General features: G+C 31.3%; 1 protein-coding gene across 1 annotated transcript in view; it reads right to left on the reverse strand.

The window, feature by feature from the left end:
- Nucleotides 1–9,959: 9,959 nt before the first annotated feature.
- Nucleotides 9,960–24,697, reverse strand: part of LOC107441744 (uncharacterized) — a gene marked incomplete in the record, with an annotated part of 34,684 nt that continues 19,946 nt past the window's right edge. The window contains 5 exon segments of the mRNA XM_071185986.1: nt 9,960–10,068; nt 15,480–15,497; nt 18,634–18,648; nt 20,450–20,479; nt 23,914–23,924. Of these exon segments, the coding sequence (XP_071042087.1) occupies nt 10,003–10,068; nt 15,480–15,497; nt 18,634–18,648; nt 20,450–20,479; nt 23,914–23,924 (140 nt within the window).

Consider the following 24,697-nt stretch of genomic DNA (forward strand, 5'->3'; position numbering starts at 1 on the left):
ATAAAGTTATTATTTTCCTACAAATATTTTTTTCCCCTAATTTGTACGTTAAGATTACATTTATTGTTATTATTACGTTTTTGATTTTGTTTGATTTCTAATATAAAAGCTTAGAAGGATTGTTTTTATTATTATTATTATATTTAGAACAATGTAATTCTACGTTACATTTTAAGATAAAGTTATTTAAAACGGTGTCTCGTTTTATTTATATATATAATATCTGGTTACATATATATATATATATATACAGCCAAGTAATTCTCGACTGTTTATCTATAAATTGAGATTGTATATTCTGACAAGTAGCTAGTTTTGTCATTAAATTTAGTATTAAGTTTTTCAATAAATAAGATTTTCAATAAGTGATCAAAGCAAATAGGATAAAGGTTAAGCAAATAATAGGTTATAGGAATAGGAGGTTAAGGAAATAGGAAAAAGGTTTTAATAACGCATTTAATTTGTTTCTTTAGAAGAGTGACAGTTTCTTATTTATTTATTTTTAAAGCTAATTGCATCTGTTGTTGCATTATTGTAACAACATTTAAACTACTACCTTTGCTGTACAACATTGATATATTTTGTTATCTAAGGAAACAATCATTAAATATGTACTACTACTGAGGCAAAATTTTACGACACCATTATAAAATAAAGTGCAACCAAATGAATTTAAAAAAAGTCAGATTCCCTCTTTTTTTTACTTCATTTAACTGCAATTGAAATATGTACTACTACTGAGGCAAAATTATATGACACCCTTATAAAATAAACTGCAACCAAATGAATTTTAAAAAATCAGCTTCTCTCTTTTTTAACTTCATTAAACGATTTCATTTTAACTTTTCACATGCTGCGATAAGGCATAACATCATTAATAGTACGGATAGTATTCTTGATGCTGAAAATATTAATATAAAATCTTTTAAATAATTTTTTGGGCTAATTTCTAGATTTTTTTAAGAGGGAAATAGCAACTTTCATCACATAACATAAAAAAAATCAAGAGGGTGTGTTTTGCTTTTTGTATTAAAAAAAAAATAAGATGTGGTTTTTAGTAAAAATACTTCAAGATTTTTTTACAAAAAAGGTTATTTGCTTTAATTTTTTCTTGTAATGTGCCATATTTTTCAATTTGAAAAAATCATGTGTGCGTTCTTTATTTTTGATCAGAAAAAAAGCAATGTGGTTTTTGGCCGAAATACTCTGTTTTTTTATAGTAAAATGTTTTTTTTTTTGCTTCATAATGTCTAATGTTATATTTCTTAATACAAATAAAACTCAAAGATGTTTCTTATTTATGGCTTTCGAAAAAATAAATAGTGGTTTTTAGACAAAATACTTCAAGATTTTTCAAAAACAAGTCTCTAATTTTTTTCCTCATAATTGTTAATGACATATTTTTTAATGTAAAAGAATCACAAATGTTTTTTTGTGTTTTCGATCATTAAAAAAGGTTTCATTTATTTATTTTTTAGTTTAAGTACTTTATTTTTATGGCTCCAAAAGAAAGTTTCTTGACACCAATTTTTTCTAGATACAATATAAAATGTTATATTTTTCAATATAAAAAAAATAAAGATTGTTAAATTTGTTTCTAGCTTTGAAGAAATATAAGTTATTTTATCTAAAGTAAATCAAAATTTTTTAATGCATAAAAAGGTTAAGACCTCAATACTTTTTTCAAATTATGTTAAGTGTCTTTTTTTCATATTTTCTTTAATGTAAGTCATATTCATATTTTCAAAAGTGTCATATTTTCTTTAATGTAAAATAATCAAGACCGTGTTTGCTATTTTTTGTGCACGAAAAAATTTTTTAAATTTTTATCCCATATAATTCAAAGTATTTCTTAGTAGAAAAACAAAAGTGCCTTGACCTCATTTTTTTAATCAAAAGCTTTTTTTAAGCCTAAAATAACTCCAAATTATTTTATTTTGTTTTCAGTCATTACAATGTGGTTTTTAGCCAAATTCTTTTAAAAATAGTTAAGTTGAAATTATCAATTTTTTCGTTTATAATGACAAAATAACACTGCTGTATAATATCGTTACGTTGTTAACAAGTAAAATCACTTTTCATTCATTACTTTCCATTCTGTTGCACATTTTGTATTCCATTTTTTTATTTTATTTTATAACCGTGGTACATATTGTTAGCGGGTCAAGTAAATATACGTTCTGAAAATGTTTGCAACCGATACTAAAGTTTAAAATGTGGTAGTAAAACTACTTCTTTTTCGCTCTTTTTTTAAAGAAATTATCCATTCGTGTTTCAGTATCTATGTAATCTGTTCTGTAATCGCTCGTCGAAATTTTTCTGTAGCTATAGAGAAAAAGTTTTCTCCAGATTTTATGAAATCTTGCCTTACACTTTCTTAAAATTATTATCTGTAACGATTGTAATACATTTTTTTGGAAAAGTTGCCCGCATGTAAAAGCAAAATTACTGGAGCGAGTAACTGAACTGAACTTGTCTTATGAGCTATCTTGTTCACCGTGTATTATTTATCTTCGTATAAGTTCTTTGAGATTAGCAGACTATGTATGTAGCAGCTGTGAGCTACGTGGTAGCTTTCAAAGTACATATAATCAAGGTTTGTAGAAAAAATATGGTAGCTAAACTACAGTTGTTTTTTTTAAATTTTTTTTAATTTAATTTTTTCACCGTTGTTGAAGACCCGACCACATTTTGAACTTACGGCTATAAATGTTCAACCCCGTTACCCTTTTAATTTTAAACCCAATCCAGAAGACAAGGAAACGCCTGGATCAAGTTGTGGGAATAATTTGTTTTCGTGGAGGACTTTTTGATGGAACTAACCATCACCTCCTACAACAAAAAGCCTCCACACGGTCTTTTACAAGTAGTCCGCGCAGACTATTTAAAAAGTGAACCAGTTGTGCGCATGAACCCAAAACCTTTTATAAAAGTAATTGAGAGAAATTTATATTTGAGAATTGAATCTGTAGTGGTTGACAAGTTAATAAGGTAAACCAATAATATTCATAAATAAAACAAATATTTAGTCATATATTTACTACCTCTTTCTTATTTTAACTAGACTTTGTATTAAATGACTCTTTCGGAAAGTGGATATCCTTCATGGTGGTCTGATCGGACTACTCATAAAAAACCGTGTGGAGGCTTTCTATTATAGGAGGCGTTGAACTAACCCGCATTTGCAATACGAACAACTTAACTGAAAACTATGGAGAGGAAATCTCCCACGGTTAGCCTTACATCAAGAGAACCCTACCACATGATCCGTTCACTACTGAGGATATTGAATGTCAGTAACGTGGTCGGTACGAGTCGGACACTTGTATCGACCAGCCGTCGCTGTATTCGAACCCGGACCACCTCATTGGGAGATGAGTTCTCTATCCACTGATCCACCACAGCCAGTAATTCAATATTTAAATAAACTTTTCTTCAAGTGCAGTTTATTGTTTCAAAAGCCAGTTATCGTTTCATGTCGTTAAAAGTAACTTATTAACAAAATGTACAGTACGAGAAAAATAAAGAATAACTGAATAACTTTCGTTCGAATTTTCACGTACCAAGTGTCAATCTTAATGGTTTCTGGGGTTGACTTAAATTGTGCATATTATTTAGTGCTAACTATTAATTAAGTTGTGAATTTTGAAGCAAAAACGCAATTTTTTTGAATAAACATTTATTTTTTTAACATATTTGGATTCCTGACCACCAAATTGGAGGGAAGGGGGTAGACAAAAGTTAGAAAAAATTGGATCAAAGCTTAGGGAGCTAGGAAGTTTATATATTTGGCGTCGTCCCAAAAAGAGGCTATAGAGAAATTTGAAATTTAACCTAACAATACTCTAATCGCGTAATCGACAAGAGAGGAATACTCCGTTGCTAAGCAATCAAGCTCAAAGAATAAAAGAGAATAAAATAAAAACCGAAGCTATTAATCGAAGCTATTAATTATAGTAGCTAATTCTTTACAGCGATATTTCTTTTTTTTTTATAATTGAAGAAATTAGTGAATGTTACATGTCATTTTAAAAAGATTGAAAAATGCATGTTTAAGAATATTGTAGGATTCATTTTTTTAAAAAATCGTTTCATTCTACCAAATATGTGAGTTTTAAGATAAAAGATAATGTGCAAATAGCATCCTGATGTTTTTATACATTCTGAAACGGATTTTCGTACATTCACCTTAAAATAACGCTTAACATGTTCAACAGTTACGATCACCAAATATTGCTACCATAAATTCTTTGTTTTTTTTTCTCTTTTTATTGCAAACTCAGTTTACGATTCGTATCATCATTACATACATATATCTTATACGAAAGACTCCTTTTAAACAGAGTTCGTAAGGTCCTTAAGAAACTGTAAGAGTGGCAGCAAAACTAAGAACATAAATACATTTCTTTTCTGTTATTATATTCATCACAGCATTGAATAATCAATTTCAATATAGAATAACTTCAAACATCTGGTAACAAAATCTTTTCAAAAATTTAGATTTTAAAGTTAAAAAAAACTTTTTGTTTTCAATATAGGTGTCACGGTTTATTAAATGCTTTAAGGACCGCATGAATTCTGTTGAAATAATAATTTTCAGATGTTTGTTCCTTTCAGCATAAGATTCTGATCAAAATAATGATCAAGAAAGATCCATTATACTTGATGGTAAAAACCTCATGAAAAACCTCACGAACCTCAAAATATGAAGAAAATAAACGCCCATTCTTAAGACTCACATGACGTGAAGGAAGAAAAAGAAAATGATATAAAACAGAAATGTGAAGTTACAACGAGAAAACATAAATAAAAGTGGAAAATAAAACTGGAAAAACCGTAGTACCCCCAAGAGTGAAATAGAGGAAATAAAATTAAAAAAATAATAATAATATTTAAAAACCGCAATAGCCGGGAAAGGTAAATCAGAGCAAAATGCATTTCCACGTTCCATTGAGATAGAGAGAAACTATTATCGTTTGCAAGAGAATTGGCATTCATCTGAACGAAATAAGATTCCCGGGTATCAAGATAAGCTGATTTGGCAGGGGTGGTTAGAATTTTGGCATTATCGAGATTAAATTTATCCCCAAGATACAAAGAATGTGAAGCATTAGAAACACAGTATTCTTGAAAAGGGACTTTTCTACAGTGTTTCTTTAGTCTTTTGAGCATGCTAAACATTTGCTTGAAACGTTGCATTTCTCAGGGCTTGCTAGACGTTAATGACTCGTGATTTTTGAGTGATCAAAACATGTTGACTTTTATTTACATTTTCAAATTTTTTGAAGAAAATGAAATTTTTATCTTCCCACTTCAGCTTCTGGGGATTATTCATTTAATGACTTAGTATATTAAATTAAAATATTTAATGCGATATTAAAATTAGCTTTACGTAAGATAATGACTATGGCTCTTAGGTTGAAAAAAACATTATAATATGTAGTTCATCAAACTTTCTAAAAAATTCAAAGCCGTGCATTTTTATTTATTTATTTTATTTTATTTCGTTTATTTATTTATTTTCGGGCTGCTGCGCAAACCTTTTTTTAGGATTTAAAAAAACTCTCATCTTCAAGTGAAATTTCAGAAATAGAATGAAACAATGTAATGACCCTAAACTTACGAATTGTTTAGAAATAGTGGTGGTTAAAAATCTACTAAATTGAATTTATTAAACCAAGAATCACAGTTAATATACTACCACTTGAAATTATTTATTCGCTGTCCGGAGCAAGTTAGCATCTCTGTGTATATAAATAAAACTATTTTTGTGTGTACTACATTACCAGAGATGCCAACTGCTCCGGACACGCCAAACTAATTTAAAAAACGGTAAATAACTTCAAAGTAAATTTTGCAAATATTTGGCAATTTTTGCTTACTTTTTTAAAGGTTTAGAAAATCATAAGTGATTTAAAGTGGCGAATTATATAAGTCAATGAATTATTTAGAAATAGTGGTGGATAAAAATCTACTAAATTGAATTTATTAAACGAAAAATCACAATTGATAAACTACCACTTTAAAATATTTATTTTATGTCCGGAGCAAGTTGGCATCTCTGCATTACATTAATTTCTTCAAATCATTTTAGTGACGATAATAATGTAAAAAAATAAAAAATTTACTGGAATTCAAAAAAGCTTGGCTTCGCCGGTCACTGGTGACCCCTGTGGAGCTATACGAACAAACTCAGTGGCGATCTACGGTGACCCCCATGGCATTCAACGTGTTAATGGAAAAATAATGTACGTGGTAGCGTAAAGAATAAGATTTTTAGAAATGTTAAAATTATATTGAATAGTTTGTAAAATAATTTTGCGAATCACGTGTGCACAGGTAATTAAAAAATTTATTTTAAGATTAAGACGGTATATAAGATGTAGAGAAATTTCAAGATGCTTAAAAATCTTGACTACGTATTCGTATTAATAATTATAAAATATATATTTTCCAAATCTATGCATACTTTTGTACATTACTGAAATTGTATCAATTATTGAAAGAACAAATTAAAAAATAAAATTTAAAAAAGCTGATGAATAATCGGATTCTTTCAGAAACATGCTTTTATAAAACTCGACATTTCTTGAATAACATGTTTTTTATTCAATAACATTTTTAATTCATATCTCTATATTAAATTACAAATAAATTTTAAGACGACTAAAAAAGAAACGTATTTTATAATTTAAAATATAAGGATTAGCAATCGGCCATCAGCGAAAAAAATATGAATGAAATTTTTCGTTAATAAAATTTCTCGTAAGTTCCTTTAAATATTAATCGCCCCATTTAAATATTTCCGCATAGTAGCTAAATTATTTTCCTAAAATTGATTAATTTTAAATTTTTTCTGCTTCGACTGAATAAAAAATACTGAAAATGCTTTAGATTTCGCAGTCGAAAAATACGTAAATTAATATGGTATAAAAAATTTATACTTTTATACCTCATAATTCAAATTTTTTTTCATCCACAGTTAAATTAAATAATAAAAAAATAATAAATAATTATTAAAATTATTTTCTGCCTGAAATTATCTTTGGGTAAACGAGTTTTATAAGTGGGTGCAATTTTTTTCGAAAGCTTAATTAGTTATAAAGATATGACTTAAAACGCAAAAAATGAAATTAATATTAAGGGCTCCGAACTTTGGATCGCTCTCCTGACCAAACTATGGCTACCATGTTTCCTAGATTGCGACTATATTTTGAAAGTTAAGAATCTAAATATGTAAAAAAATATATATGTTTATTCGGCGAACGTGCGTTTTTGTAGCCGATTTCCTAACTTAATAGTTAACGCTACATAATTAGCATATATAAGGTCACCCCAGAAACCATTAAGAATGACACTTATTACGTGGAAATCCGATCATTAGAATAAAGATATTAGAACGAATAGTCTAAATCTCGCAATAGTTGCTACTCAAGTAGTTTCCCCAATACACTTATAAGTTCTATCCTAACAGTAAATGATAATTTCTCTCTAAGTCAAAAAAATTGTAAGGACAGCCGGTGTTTCAGGGGTTCAAATTTATGTTACATTTTATTTTGCTGGCGCGAAAGCTATAAAACTTAGAAGCTTGCAATTGCCCCGATAAAGTGTACGATGGAAAAAAAATTATATATCTTAATTAGAGATTTATGAGAGATTTATGAGAATTATCAATTGCTTAACTTATTGCAAAAAATACCATAACGACAGCTCTGCAGGAGGTAAGAATCAGTATTTCTGCGTTTAAGTAATTCCTCCTCTCCACCGAAATTAACACTAGGTTTAAGGACGTTTCTTACATACCTATCTCTACGAACACGCGTCAATTTAACGCTTGAACGAATACATCACTAGGTTTATGGACGTTTCTAATATACCCATCTCTACGAACACGCGTCAATTTAACGCTTGAACGAATACATCACTAGGTTTCTGGACGTTTCTAAAATACCCATCTCTACGAACACGCGTCAATTTGACGCATGAACGAATATACATATATATAGGAATAAATATTTAATAAATTCAATTTAGTAGAATTTTATCCACCACTATTTCTGAATAATTTGTAGCATTATATCATTCGCCGCTTTCTATTTACAAAATTTTATTTAGTAGTTATTTACCGTTTTTTTTAAAATTATTTTGGCGTGTCCGTAGCAGTTGGCATTATATTATAAACTATAAGAGAAAAAAGGAAAATATGCGATATATATTTATGAAATATTCGAGTATTTTATTATTAAATACTCGAATTAATCAACTGAAACCTTCAAAATCTGACATCAATTGACATTCTTTGTTTTTTATTTTTTATTATTGCTTATCGGCAACAGTTGTTTATCGCTTGTTTCATTTGAGAGAATGATATCGGATAACGAATCGAAGTATTGTCGGTACATTCTTATTTATTATTGATGTGATGTTTGCATGTTTACTCACAATTTTGTCTAAATTACGATCGTGTCAAATTGACGCATATCCGTAGAGATAGGTATACCACAAAGAGAATTTCAATATTGCTTCGCTTTTTCGCTAATTTCGCTTTTGACGAAAATAGATTTCAATATATATTTACCTCGATCAATGGATAAAAGTCATTACAGGAGATAAATTAAAATTCAAACGAGTTTTGTAATTTTCCTTTCAAAACTCGAAATGAGTCAAAATGACGCGTCCCGTAAGCCAATGAAAGCTCCACTTTCGGTGCATATCTCAATCTTGCAAGTGTCAGTATAAAGAGTTAGCCCCTTAGGAATATCCTACAGAGTAACCTGTCTGGGTGATAAATGGGCTTGTTAGAATGAGTAGATAATTCTCTAAGAATATATACTCTAGGTAAGGAGTTCAATGGTGATGCGTATGTATATATTGATGGATATATATTGTTAACAAGTGAAATCACTTCTCATTTATTGCTCCCAATTGCGTCGCGCATTCTGTATTCTTAAGTTCAAATTTTTTTCGAATACAGTTGATTATTTTTCAAATCTAGCAGAGTTTTATATCCCTACGTTTAACCTGCATTAAAATGTGCTTACTTGAAATTGTAATAGTTAGATATTTTATAAGACAAAATGATATTTTTTATCGTTAAGAAGAAGGAGAAGAAGCTTTTAATGAGAAGTAACGATAATCCAGGTGCCCACTTCTATAATAATCCTAAGGATGCTGAAGCTATAATTTTAAAGTGAGATATAAAAAAAAGAAGATTGAAACTTCTTTATAAGAATACTAACACCACTTAATTAATTAATACCAAAATTTATAACTTTTCTTGAGACTTAACGAATAAACACAGTAATTAATTGCGAGTAAAGATAACCATAGTTATTTTATAATATTTCTTGTTTAGTGGGGAGTTAGGATTTTGGGGTTGGCATGTATGCTTATATTGTAACTTTGCTACTACTTTATATATTGTGTGGAGATTGGGTATGGCATGCATGCTTATATTGTAACTTCGCTACTACTTTATATACTGTGTGGAGTTTGGACATTCGGGTTGGCATACATCCTTAAATTGTTATTTCGCTTTCACTTTATATATTGTGGGGAATTTGAACTTCAAATATGGCATGTATGCTTATATTGAAATTTTGCTGCTACCACTTTATTTATTGTGCGAAGTTAGGATTTCCGAGTTGGCAAGCATGCTTAAATTATTATTTCAATACCTCTTGACATTTCATGGGAAGTTAGGACTTCCGGGTTATTATAGACGTAGATATAAGTTATTATGGTGTTATCCTTTAAGGAAATAATAAGATATTTTTAAAAGTAGTTAATACTTATTGTGTATAATCAATAGAGTTAAATATAGCTCAACATTAGTTTTCATTATTCTCAGAAGTGTCTTAGTTTGAAGAAAAAAATAAACATTTTAAGATTATGCCCATTTAAATCCATATATTATCAAACGTAACTTCAAAAACATCAGAGCATTAAATAGAAAAACACTTTTTGAAAATTTTTCTTTATTGACTTTAATACGAGTTTCACTTATAAAAACACATTTTTCACTGGCTGTCCTCTGAAATTTTTTATAACTGACCATGCAAGCAAAATCTGAAAAATACAAAAGATTTTTTAATAAAAAGTAAAATTTTAAAAAATTTATCTTAAATTTCTAAATTTAAAAAAACATGAAGTAACAAACAACTAAAAGAAGAAGAATAGATTTTTTAAATACAATTTTATAGGATACAATGAGCAAGATAAAAAACGGGTCTCCCTGAATTACTTTTGATCTAAAGATCGGATATTCACGTTTCCGGACTCAATCTTAAAGGTTCGAAAGGGTGATCTCAAATATTCTAATTAGTTAGCGCAGACGATATTTTAAATTGTGAAATTAGGCACAAAAACGCATTTTCTCTGAATAAACATTCTTTTTATTCCGACGCATTCAGATTTTTAACCCCCCAAAATATAGCCGCAATAGTATGGTCAGGAGAGCGGTCCAGAATTTGAACCCCTTTATGTTAATTTGATGATTTGGGTACTTTACCATCACCTCCTACATCAAGATGCCTCCACACGGTTTCTTATACGTAGTCAAGCGCAGACTGTTTAAAAAGTGAAGCAGTTGTGCGCATGCACCCAAAATCTTTTATAAAAGTAATTGAGAGAAATTTATCTTATATATTTGAGAATTGAATCTGTAGTGGTTGACAAGTGAAAAAGGCAAACCAATAATATTCATAAATAAAATAAATTTTTAGACATATATGTGCTACCACTTTCTTATTTTAACTATATTCTGTTTTAAATGACTCGTTCGGAAAGTGGATATCCTTCACAGTGGTCTGATCGGACTACCTATAAAAAACCGTGTGGAGGTATTTTATTTAGTAAAAGTCGAAAAATTTTGAATTGTAAGGCATATAATTTCTTTACGTCATTTTAAATAATGCAATTTGATACGGTAAAATGCAAAATTTGAAGAAAATCGTTCGAATAATTCCTGAGAGATTCATTTTTGTATAAGTCTTATGTTTTTGAAAAAAGTTTTATATTTACTAAAAGTTATGCTTTGCACAAAATTATTAATCGTTAATCGCATGAATTTCATATTCGTGCGCAAAGATTTTTCAATTTTGCTTAAAAGGTTCTCGAGATATGGCGAAATACGCAAAAGATAAAGTTAACATTACGGAATCCAAACTTTGGACTGCTCTTCTGACTAAACTTTTGGGATCATATTTCCTAGATTACGGGTACCCCTTACATTTTGGGGTTCAGAAATCCGAATCCGGTAAAAATAGTATGTTGGTTCAGAGAAATTACATTTTTGTGTATGAATTATATTTAATATATCGTCTGCAGTAATTAATTAATTAGCATATTTGAGGTCACCCCTTCGAAGCTTTAAGATTGTGTCCTCAAACGAAAAAATCCGATCATTAGAGGAAAAGGTACTTACGGTGGTAAGTTTTTATTTTATTTTGTGCATTGTATATGGCGCTATTTATAATACACATAATTTACGATAATTTGTTCATACCTATTAACTTATGATCTAATGTTTGGATTGTCTTGCACTAAAATTCAACCTTAACTCATTCAGACGACGGAAGGAGAAATAAGCACTTCCCCAAACCGCACGTTCTGTGTATATACGTTCTAATGAGTACGTATACGTACTAACACGAGATGTGATAAGAGAATACCTTCTTGATGTCGTGTCCTTGTAATCTTAGGCCGATAGAGACAGATAGGCTATTTTCATATACGTTCTCGTTTGCAGTGAATCACGTGATCACGGTCCTACATGTGTTAATGGGTCAAGGTTTTAATCCTAAATATGCTAATTAATTAGCGCAGATGATATTATAAGTTATGAAATCAATCAAAAAAGAATGTGTGTCATATAAGAATTTATTTGGAGAATAATCCATAATTTTTTGAGTTCACTGCCAAGTAGAAGGAGGAACATTAAACAAGTAACAGTAAAGACTAATCAAATTAAAATAAATAATAAACAATTTGAAAAGGCACAGTAAAAAGTCAAAACATGGCAAAGGTCTATTACAATTATATGATCTTATTACAATGAATTCATTATTGTTCTTAAAAAACTAAACTCAGTGGCGCGACAGCCCATAGAGGGCCAAGGCCTACTGTGACCATCTCAGTTTTCTTAACCTTGGGCTCTGGGGTGCAGGATCAGATGTTCCGGTCAGGTGGTCAGNTCCCAGTGTTTAGTTCCCAAGTATGCTTGGTACTCATTTATCGGCACACTGAAGGGATGAAAGGCTGAATCAACCTTGCCCGGTCCGAGGATCGAACCAGGGACCTGTGGCACGACAGCGCGAAGCGCTACCGCTCAGCCACAAGCTTATTGTTCTTGCTTCCTGATATTATTTGGCAATATCTTAATTATCCTGGAAATTTGTTTCTAGTCCTTGAGAGGAAACAAAAAGTACTTTCCGTGAAAAAGCAAATTTTTTTTCTCAATAAATTCGGATGATGCAAGCCAAAACAAATCTGGTTCAAAATATGACGAAGCCCATAAATTGTGACGGAAACGTCAATCTAGTGAAAATTGCTTACATCACTCCTACTTCTAACTGAGATTAGGTAGGCGCAAGTATAGGTAGGTATAGTTTAGCACCAAATATATTAAACGAAGAGTTAGGCTCTAAACCTTGAAATATTTGTGAATTTCGGTCCCTGTAAGGTCATAGAATATACAAAAGAAGATTCTTACTTTTCACAAAAGTGTCTGAAAGTAAAGAAGGAAGAAACGATATGAAATCTAACATCTTATTGTAAAAGAAATTTAAGAAAAGCTTATACTCGTATGTCTTTCAGAAATTTAATCGTAGCAAAGTAGTTTGTAGTTTAATACACTGTATAATGTAGTACAATGCAGTTTAGTAGCAGCATTTAATAGTAGGGCCCAAATCTCTATAATATGATACAAATGTTATTTGGTAAAGGAGATATTTCTGTCAGCTTTTAACCCTTTGACGGTTAGGGAGATGAGCAGTTTCCGTTTCATTAATTCGTGCAGTATTACGAGCAAACAGTATTCGAAAGTGGCATCTGTTTACTCCCGCCGTTCTTCCAAAACTGTCACCCTTCCCTGGCGATCCCAACTGCTCCGCTTTCTGGAATTGTCATAATAAAATGGTAGCAAATTATGTAGTCAAATTCGTTGGAGAAGGACAGTTATGCCTGCTTCTTAAATTGAGTAATAAGTAGTTTGATGCTTTAACATTGCATTTTATATGATACTTATAATTTTTGATATTTAGTGGAGAAAAAATTACTTAAGAGGAAAAATACTAAACTGAAAGTAACTTGAATTTCGTTATCACTAGGAAATACTATTTTACAAAGCGGAGCAAGTTGGTATCTCTGGCGATGCCGTAGATAGCTCGCCTCACGCCTTTTAAAAATTTCTTATAGTATTTGTAGTACGTAAATAACAGTTTTTACGTACTTTAAAATAAAAAATGATAATTATTAATAGTAAATTATAAATGATTATAATCAATTATATAATTACATTATAAATGTAAGACAAATATTAAATTGAAAGGACTAAATAAATACAACTAATGTAAAACAACTAATGTAGTGTTTATGAAGCATTTAAATACAGTAATTACCTAAATACTCTGACAAAGTCTTCATCAGACTCAAAACTTGACAAGCTTTCTGTATTACAATCATCATCATAATTATCTAACTTTCGCTTTTCAGCCATTTTACTTTAGAAACATTCTAAAAAACGCGCCAAAGTGAGCATAAAAAGAAAAAGGTAAAAAAATAAATTCCCCCTTCATTATGAAAAGAAATTTATGGAACCCATATTGCCATCTGTCGGCAGTGAAACTAACTACTTTTCGCGAGTAGGGTTCGTTTTTAACATAGTCAATGCAGAATAATAATGGCGAAAGAGCTCAACTCGTCAGGGCGCATTTGGGAAAAATTTCACTACGCCAGTAGTGCTCGTTACTAATCATTACGGTCGAAATCTTGCTCCCGAGCGGAACTCGTTTGCGCGCATTATGAAGCACGATTCGATTGCAAGCTGAACTCGTTCATAACCGTCAAAGGGTTAATTGTTGACCGCACGTTGAGGTCAGGAAATACATATATAAGAATCTTCTTACTTTTCATATAAGTGTCTAAAAGTAAAAAAGAAAGAAACGGTATTATATTTTAATGTGAAGTAAGCTTCAGCTAAGCATATGGGCCTCAGAAAATTTTAATATCAGCAGTGAAAGGAAAGCACAATTATTTAATGCTGATTTTCGAAACTCTGTCACCAAGGAAATTAAAAAAAGTTATAATTAAAAGTGCCTTACACTTGAAGCAATGCGATGATTTTAAATTATATATAAAATCTTGCCGTGAAGAATTATCTGAACTTTAGAACAGACATATAACTTAAATATTAAAGTTATTAAAAATCTCCAATTCGGCGACATTTTTTAACCTAAATGGAAATTAGCAAAATCACTCTCCTATTCTCTGTTTTTGCAAATTTTTATGAACCTTGTATTGTAGCTATGTAGTAAGTTTTAAATATTAAAAAACTGGACGACAAATGCTTTTCATTTTCACAGAATTGTGGTGTTTCTCCCTATTGACGTTCTGCGCCATTTTCATAATCGACAACTCAGACTTTCGATAGGCTAAACTTGAGCTTACAGTCATGAGTAACAGTTGCAAACTGACAGCAGCTATAAAAATATCATATTATTCTCAAAAAGCATCATTTCATAATACGGCAGAGCCTTCGAAAAACAACCTTAATATATTTGCGACCAACATTAAATGCTATTTTGTATAGTAGATACATCAGTCTGAAAACACAGCACAATCAGATCTCTAAACGCGAAACTGTCATTTAAAAAAAGGGAAATTCCTTCTGGTATTAACGTGACATTACTATCTATAACACGTTGAATGCCATGGGGGTCACCGATGACCGGCACTGAGTTTGTTCGTAGCGCCACAGGGGTCACAGATGACCGGTGAAGTCAAGATTATTAGAAACACATCGAGTAAATTTTTAATTTTTTTTACATCATGATCGTTACTAAAATGGTTAGAAGAAATTAATGCAATATAGAACTCACAAAAATAGTTTTATTTATATACACAGAGATGCCAACTTGTTCCGGACAGCGAATAAATATTTTAAAGTGGTAGTTTATTAATCGTGATTCTTGATTACATAAATTCAATTTAGTAGCTTTTTATCCACCACTATTTCTAAACAATTCGTAGGCTTATATAATTCACCACTTTTTACATACATGTTTTGCCAAACCATCCAAATAACTAGCAAAATCTGGCTAATATTTGCAAAGTTAGCAGTTATTTACAGTTTGGCCAGACTTCAAGAAATGTGTTAAACTTTTCACAGACCCGTGGTAACAGTGGCATTTAGATAGATTTTCAAATGAAGGAAGTAAAATAATAATAAAAAGTAAGCAAACAGTTTAAAAATTACTTACACCAACTATTCCATCAAGCTGTAGAAAATAATATATTTTTAATTTTTAGAAACCAACATAAATACAAATAACTACATACCAGCGATATATATATATATATATATATACTAAATTTACTATTGCTAAATCAAAAAAAAAATAATGATAACAAATAAATAATAATAAAAAACAACGAATGAGTATTGTACTTAGTACCAATTTTTCAGCCTAATATGTAACTAGGCTGAAAGAGACGCATACCGAGATATCAACTAGCNGAGAGCTTTAATAGATAGTAGTTACCAAACATTTACTTCAGGACCAAAGCATTTTACTTCAGCCCTAGTTGTATAATGCCTGACTCCTGGCTGTGTTAACACTAGGTTTACGGGAGTTTCTTATATACCTATCTTTACGAACATGCGTCAATTTGACGCATGAACGAATAAATATAACAGCACTTACAGAGAAGCCAACTTGCTCCGGACAGCAAATATATATTTTAAAGTGGTATTCAATTGTGATTCTTGGTTTAATAAATTCAATTTAGTAGATTTTTATCCGCCACTATTTCTAAATAATTCGCAGGCTTATATAATTCACCACTTCATAATTCAAAATTTATTTAGTTGTTATTTACAGTTTTTTTTAATTATATTGGAATTCCGGAGCAGTTGGCAATTTGGCATCTCTGCACTTAGAAGGCAGTGTAATTATATACTATAAGAAAAAAAAGAAGAAAATATGAGACATATATTTATGAAATATTCGAGTATTTTATTTTTAAATACTCGAACTAAGCAACTGAAACCTTCAAAATCTGACCCCCTGACATCAATTGACATTCTGCGTTTGTTCTTTTTATTATTGCTTATCGGCAACAGTTGTTTCATTTGAGTTAAGGCTATCGGATAATGGATCGAACTATTGACGGTACATTCCTATTTATTACTGATGTGATAATTGCATGTTTACTCAAAACTTTTTCTACATTTACAATCGCGTCAAATTTACGCATATCCGTAGAGATAAGGTATACCACAAATAGAACTTTAATATTTCGACGCTTTTGAAAAAAATCGACTTCAATATATATTTACCTTGATCAATGGATAAAAGTCATTACAAGAGATGAAATAAAAATTCAAACTGGTTTTGTAATTTTCCTTATAAAACTCGAAATGCGTCAAAATGACACGCCCCGTAAACCTAGAGTTAATACGATGATATAATTGCGTGGGGTTACCTTTCACCCCTCTGATAGTTTATTTTGTGTATCTTTGACTATAGATATAATGGTGTGGGACTACTTCTTCCGCCTCAGACTGAGTGTCACTGATAATTAAAATGATTAGTATGCCATACTGCTTCTAGTCAGAGCCTCCTATAACTAAAAGCATCTGCACGGTTTTTAATAGGCAGTCCGATTAGACCACTATAAAGGTTAACCAGTATAAGAAAGAGAGCTTTAATAGAAAATCTAGTAAAAATGAAAAAGTGGTAGCAGATATATGTCTAATAATTTTTTTTAATTAATTGATATATTTGGCGTATCTTACTTGCTTGTCAACCACTACAGATTCAATTCTCAAATATATATGAAAAATTTCTCTCAATTACTTTATAAAAAAGAATTTGGGTTCAGGCACACAACTGGTTTACATTTTAAATAGTCTGCGCAGACTACTTGTAAAAAACCGTGTAGATGCATTCTGATGTAGGAGGTGATGGTTAGATTTCAGTGCCGTTAGGCTAACCGTGGTTTTAATTTCCATGTTACGCATATGTAGATTAGTTCCATCAATAAGTCCTCCACGAAGGCAAATTTCTTAGATATTTGTTCTCTTAACACGTTGAGCGCCGCTTCAGCAATCGGTGACTGACACTGGACTTTCCATTTAGGCCACGTCAACCACCGGTGGCTGACACTAAAATTACATTTAGGCTGCGTCTGCCACCGCTTGCTGACGCTGACCTTTCCCATTGGCCGCGAAAAACAGCTGGCTGACAGCGTATAGCATGATATAGAACTATAAAATTTACACTCTTTTATCGAATTGCAGAAAATTTATTGTGATTTTTGTTTTAATGAATTAAATTTAGTAAATTTTGATCCACCACTATTTTTAAACAATTCGTAGGCATATATAATTCACCACTTTGTTCAGATAAGTCAGGCTAAACCTATTAAATTTAGCAAAATCTGTCTATATTTGTAGTTATTTACCGTGGCATTCAGCGTGTTAAAGGAGTTTCTTTGTTTTCTGGATTAGGTTTAAAACTATAAGGCTCTCTATGGAGTTGAACATTAGAAGTTGTAATCTCGAATTTGGGATGGCTGTTCAACAGCGGCAATAAGATAAAATTAAAAAAAAGCCTGTAGCCTGCTACCACTTTTCTTCATACCCTGATTATTGCCACTTTGAAAGTATTAATTTCCCGGTGCATTCCCTTTCCTTTTAAATCCTTGCATGCAAGTAAAATGTTCCAAAAAATGTATTACAGTTGTTAGAGATCGGAATTTTAAAAAAGTGGTAGGCAGGATTTCATAAAATCTGGAGCAAACTTTTATCTATAGCTACAACTTCTGTTATAAAAAGAAAAAATTCGCCGAGTAATTGTAATATTGTTTACATATTTATTATATCACGAATTGTCGTAATCATAAATGGATAATTTCTTTTTTTTCTTTAAAAAAAAAGCGGAAAAGAAGTAGTTTTACAACCACATTTTAAACTACTCTTGTATGGATTACACAAATTTCAAGAAAGTATTTTAACGAGACCCGCTTATAATGCGTTAATATAATAACATAAATAACTTGCTAAAAGTGCCAAGTTATTGTTTTTAAAGGCTATTTACTTATCAAAATATCGGGACTTTTACACCATTTCTGGAATATAATCGATATTTGTTACGTTTGTATAAGTTTTAAAAGCAAGAACAAAAAATATACTCCAGTTTGAAATTTTGTCTGCGGTTGAAATTCATATTAACTCTAAGGAGAAATGCTTTTTTTTCATGTAAATTAGAACTCTCTACTAAATACAGATTGTTAATAATGTTTTGCAGCTCTCTTTAAGTTTAGTTAATAAAAACATAAGTTTCTCAACCTTTAAATTCATCCAACGGGTATAAAATAAAGTATTTTTTTAATATATAAACTTTAACTTACGACATTTGTGACAGTCTGCAAAAATTAACAGAGATAAAATGTAAATTTCATTTTTACAATTTACAGTAAGAAGAGAGAATAAATATGATTTTTTATTTGCAGAATCAGATTTTGTTTTCATAAATTGATATCTAATTTTTTTAAAACAATTTACGATGAGATGCTTTTGAACAATTATGTGACATGTCATTAAGTAAGTTTGAGCGATCTTGTGATCAATTGTGTGACATATAATGAAGAAAAAGTGGGTAACTATGTGAACAACTCTGTGGCATTCAATGAAGAAAATCTAAGTGATCTTGTAAACAACTATGTGACAGGTAATGAAGGAAAAATGAATTATCTTGTGACTGACTGTGTGACATACAATCAAGAAAGAGTGAGTAATCTTCTGAACAACCGTGCGATATGCAATGAAGAAAGTTTAAATTATCTTATTAAGAACTGTGTGATAAGCAATGAAGAGAGTTTGAGTGATCTTGTGAACAATTGTGTGACATTTAATAAAGAAAATTTAAATGATCTTGCAAACAACTCTGTGACATGTAATGAAGAATGACTGAATGATCTTGTGACTGATTGAGAGACATGTAATGAAGAAAGAGTGAGTAATCTTCTGAACAATTGTGCGATATCCAATGAAAAAAGTTTGAGTGATTCTGTGAGCAACTGTGTGAGATGCAATGAATAATGTTTGATTGAACTTGTGAACAACCGTGCTATATGCAATGAAGAATGCTTGAGTGATTTTGTGAACAAATGTGTGACATACAATGAAGAAATTTTGAGTGAACTTGGTAACAACTACGTGACATACAAAGAAGAAAGTTTGAATGATCTTATGAACAACTGTGTGACATGTAATGTAGAAAGTTTGGACGACTTCGTGAGCAACTGTGTGATATTTATTAAGGAAAATTTAAGTGATCTTGTAAACAACTATGTGTCATGTAATAAAGAAAGAGTGAGTAATCTTCTAAACAATTGTGCAATATGCAGTGAAGAAGGCTTGAGTGATTTTGTGAACAACTGTGTGTTATGTAATTAAGAAAGTTTGATTGATCTTGTGAACAATATGGAATAAAGAAAGCTTGAGTGATTTTGTGAACAAATGTGTGACATACAATGAAGAATGTTTGAGTGAACTTGGTAACAACTGTGGCATGTAACGAAGAAAGAATGATCTAGTGACTGATTGCGTGGCATGTAATGAAGAAAAAGTATGTAATCTTGAGAAGAACTGTGTGATATGCCTCGAAGAAAGTTAGAATGATTTTGTGAACAAATGTGTGACATACAATGAATAAAGTTTGAGTGATCTTCTGATCAAATATGCGACATGCAATGAAGAAAGTTTGAATGAACTTGGAAACAACTGTGTGACATACATTGAAGAAAATTTGAGTGATTGATCTCGTGAACAACTGCGCGTCACAAGCAATAAAAAATGATTATGAGTGCATTAAATCTGTCACAGTCATCACTAATTATATAATTGTATATGAGTAAAAAAAGTCATTAGTTGCTTAGATTACATTTGAAAGATCCCTATTTCCATTAAAAAATTTTTTAAAGAAATTATTTTTTACCAACCAAGTTATTATGCAACTGCGTGTTTTTCTAATTGTTAAAATTTCCCCAACAAATTTGAGTGATGAATTAGAGAAATATCCCTGCTGTCCACTCAAGGTTCTATATCTGGTGTATGTTTGTTCGCTTTTGAAGTGTCCACTGTGCTCATATGTTTTTCTGTTCCAGAAATGTATTTTTAATTTGTGATTTGCTAATTTGCTTCGAAAGAAAATCAAATACATACTGACAGAAGATTCTCGACTCCATTACGAATCTGCAAAATAGAATTAATTGGTATTTATTGTATCGTAAGTCAGTAGAAATAATTTATCCAGTTAACTAATTTGCATTTCCATTTGTCTACACTCTGAATCATTAAGGATCTCTATCAGGAAGAATCTGCTTCTTCTATGCTGTTAATGGATTTAACATGGAGGCATATGATTAACCATGTTAACCATATGCCTAGAATTTACTTACTTATTCAGTAACTAATAAATATTTTTGAATAATTTCTGGAAAAGGTTTAAAAATAAGCCTCAAATTTAAAATTTGATAACTACACTGTAAGTGATTTTCGTGCATATCAACATCTAAAATGGTGCCTACTACCTTGCAGTAAAGCTCCACAAATAACATTTCGTTCTTAGGGATTTACTCCACCAAGAACCGATGGTAGTTCTTGGTGTGAAATAAAGTAACCGCCACCATTTTTATTATTCACTAACACTAAAATTTATATTCACATATATTTACGAATAAAAATTTTAGATCAATAGAACCACTTCAACCCATTCCATTTTTTAAGCTCCTTTAAAAAAGATTGTTGTTTCTAATGACACTTGGACAATCCAAGCTCGCCAGCCATCAGCTCTGCGAATTAAGTCAGGAAATTAGGCCTTTTGTTTGACAAGAGAGCACTGCAAGGGTGAAAGTACATCTTGGTCCAGAATACCACGGATAGATGGCAATACCACTCATTCGTAAAGCCAATTTAAATATGGATATGACATCTATATTTAAATTTGCTTCGTCTATATTCCTCGATTTAGATATAGATACGAAGAGGTAATAGAATTTTCGATTCCGCAGATTTTACGAGCACGTTTATCACGCTGCAAGGATGAAAGTACGTCTTGGTCGTCAACACGCATAGAAGACAGCATCACTCATTAGTGAAGCCACTTCCTTAACACATTGAGCACCGCGTCAGCCATCGGTGGCTGACACTGGACTTTCCATTTAGGCCGCGTCAACCAACGGTGGCTGACACTGAAATTACATTTAGGCCGCGTCAACCACCGGTGGCTGACGCTGACCTTTCACATAGACAGCGAAAAACAGCTGGCTGACTGCGTATAACGTGATATAGAAATATAAAATTTACACTCTTTTATGGAATTGCAGAAAATTTATTCAAAATTTATTTAATTATTGTGATTCTTAGTTTAATAAATTCAATTTAGTAGATTTTTATCCACCACTATTTTTAAACAATTCGTTGTCTTATATAATTCACCACTTTTTTCATGCTAAACCTTTTAAAACTAGCAAAATCTGTCAAAAATTTGCTAACTGGGCAAGCCATGTAAAATTAGCGTGGCGTTCAACGTGTTAATTTAGACATAGTTCTGAAGAAGGGGGAAATTTTCTCCAGATCCCAGTACGCACGGTACTGCTCGGAGACTGACCATTGGACTTCTGATTCCACTGATTTGACGAGCGCGTACATCCAATGTACTCTGTGGGTCTAAGTGGAGTCGAAGGCCGAATTCTGGCCACACCGGACTGGAATCCGATTCTCTAATCACTCGGCTACCGTAGTGCGAAAAAAGATTAATGCGATAAAAATAGAATGTTAAATTTCTATTTTGAATGTTGTGCAATGATGCTTAAAAAATGTGTTACAAAAATATGTTAGAATATTAACTTATTTATGTATGGTAATAATTTAATTATTGATAGTAAAAAGTAAAATGGTTACGATCCAAGAAACGCAGAAAAGATAATTTTAAATCATTTTGTCTCCCTTCATTAATTATATGTAAGAATTAATATCTGCCATCTCTTCCACAAGTGGCAGAAGGTTTTACTGTATTTTAAGTGGTAGCACAACATTCATACTTGATTCATATTTTAACAAATTTAATTTANTTTAGGCCGCGTCAACCACCGGTGGCTGACACTGAAATTACATTTAGGCCGCTTCAACCACCGGTGCCTGACACTGAAATTACATTTAGGCCGCGTCAACCACCGGTGGCTGACGCTGACCTTTCACATAGGCAGCGAAAAACAGCTGGCTGACTGCCTATAACATGATATAGAACTGTAAAATTTACACTCTTTTATGGAATTACAGAAAATTTATTCAAAATTTACTTAATTATCGTGATTCTTAGTTTAATAAATTCAATTTAGTAGATTTTTATCCACCACTATTTTTAAACAATTCGTAGTCTTATATAATTCACCACTTTTTTCATATATGTCATGCTAAACCTTTTAAAACTAGCAAAATCTGTCTAATATTTGTAAACTGGGCAAGCTATGTAAAATTAGCGTGGCGTTCAACGTGTTAATTTAGACATAGCTCTGAAGAAGGGGGAAATTTTCTCCAGATCCCACTACGCATGGTACTGCTCGGAGACTGACCATTGGACTTCTGATTCCTCTGATTTGACGAGAGCGTACATCCAATGTACCCTGTGGAGTCGAAGGCCGAATTCTGGCCCCACCGGACTGGAATCCGATTCTCTAATCACTCGGCTACCGTAGTGCGAAAAAAGATTAATGCGATAAAAATAGAATGATAAATTTCTATTTTGAATGTAGTGCAATGATGCTTAAAAAATGTGTTACAAAAAATATGTTAGAATATTAACTTATTTATGTATGGTAATAATTTAATTATTGATAGTAAGAAGTAAAATGGTTATGATCCAAGAAACGCAGAAAAGATAATTTTAAATCATTTTGTCTCCCTTCATCTCTTCCACAAGTGGCAGAAGGTTTTACTGTATTTTAAGTGGTAGCACAACATTCATACTTGATTCATATTTTAACAAATTTAATTTAAACTGTGCGTGATTGTGACTACCATTGCATTTAAACAGTTTAAACATACTTATAGCAAGCCTGATAGTTATCTAATTATGATTCAAGCGTTTTCTAAATGTGAATTGAGAGTCTGCATACTCTAATACTTCATTTGGTATTTCACTACCACTTTAAATGNATTAGTGATAGTCGGAATGAAAAGTTAATAGACTTGATATACCTTATCTACGTTTTAATCAATTTTTTAAGGTTGAATTTACCCTGACGCAGAAAAATATATCAGGGATATACCACTATGACTTACATTTCAAAGTATTCATATTTAAAACAAATACATTGAATGCAATATTTTTCATTACTTCAAGCAAAGAGCTTGAAACATTCATAAAAGCAACTCCATCGCCTGCTTACCTCATTGCTCAACCAAAACTATTCTAAAATTCCAGATGAATGGGATAGGGGTCGCTTCGCGGCCCAGGTGCCCAATAAAATCGAAACACTAGGACTAGGATCTTATTATGATTCAAGCGTTTTCTAAATGTGAATTGAGAGTCTGTATAATCTAATACTTCATTTGGTATTTCACTACCACTAGAAATGGAAGAAGAGCATAAAAGTTTGCATGTATTTCAAGAAATTTATACTTACTGCCTTAGGTACTTTCTAAAATATCAACAGAATGAGTTTGCAGTTTTAGTTCCTAGGAACTGTAACTCATTTAGAAATAGAGAAATTTGTTTTTGTTTTGTTAGTATGTTTACAGATAAAAGATTATTGGAATATTTTTATTTTTCCTTCCACGTGTTCTAATGAAACTTTTGCAACTTAACATGTTGCCGCAAATGCCGGTAAAGCTGTTTTTTTTTGGTACTCTGTAGGCAAATAGTGGATAAATACTGTAAGAAATGGTAACTCAAATGTCACGAAATTTTTTTCGCTTGAGGCTAAACCGCTTCCTGGTATACGCTATGAAGGAACATTTCGCCAAATTGATAAAATAACTGTCGTCACTTCTTCAAGGAAACGAATTTCATCAAAAGTAAAGAACTATTTTGTTAGTTTATTTATTTTTTGTTGACTCTTCATGGTGTCGAACGGGAGTAACCAACTTCTGTTGATCACTTTCGAGTTCATAGCTTTCGCGCTGAGAAAGTATTTTCGTCAAAGATTTGAGACTTCACGTTTCGTCACAAATCACGTGATGAAATGATTATCAAAGACCCGTGGAAAAGCGGTATCAACCGCCAAGCGCTGAGCAAAGCGTGGAGGTAGCGGGTTCGAATATCACTGTTACCCTTCCTACTGTCCTTCTGTGTATTATGCTATCGGTTCTTCGATTTGACAAAGGTTTGTAAGCCTGAATTAAGCACATAAGCTTGTAAATGTTTGTAATTCTAATATATATATATATATATATATATATATATTCAAA

This window comes from Parasteatoda tepidariorum, chromosome 9, assembly GCF_043381705.1.
Source record: "Parasteatoda tepidariorum isolate YZ-2023 chromosome 9, CAS_Ptep_4.0, whole genome shotgun sequence".
Classification (NCBI taxonomy): domain Eukaryota; kingdom Metazoa; phylum Arthropoda; class Arachnida; order Araneae; family Theridiidae; genus Parasteatoda; species Parasteatoda tepidariorum.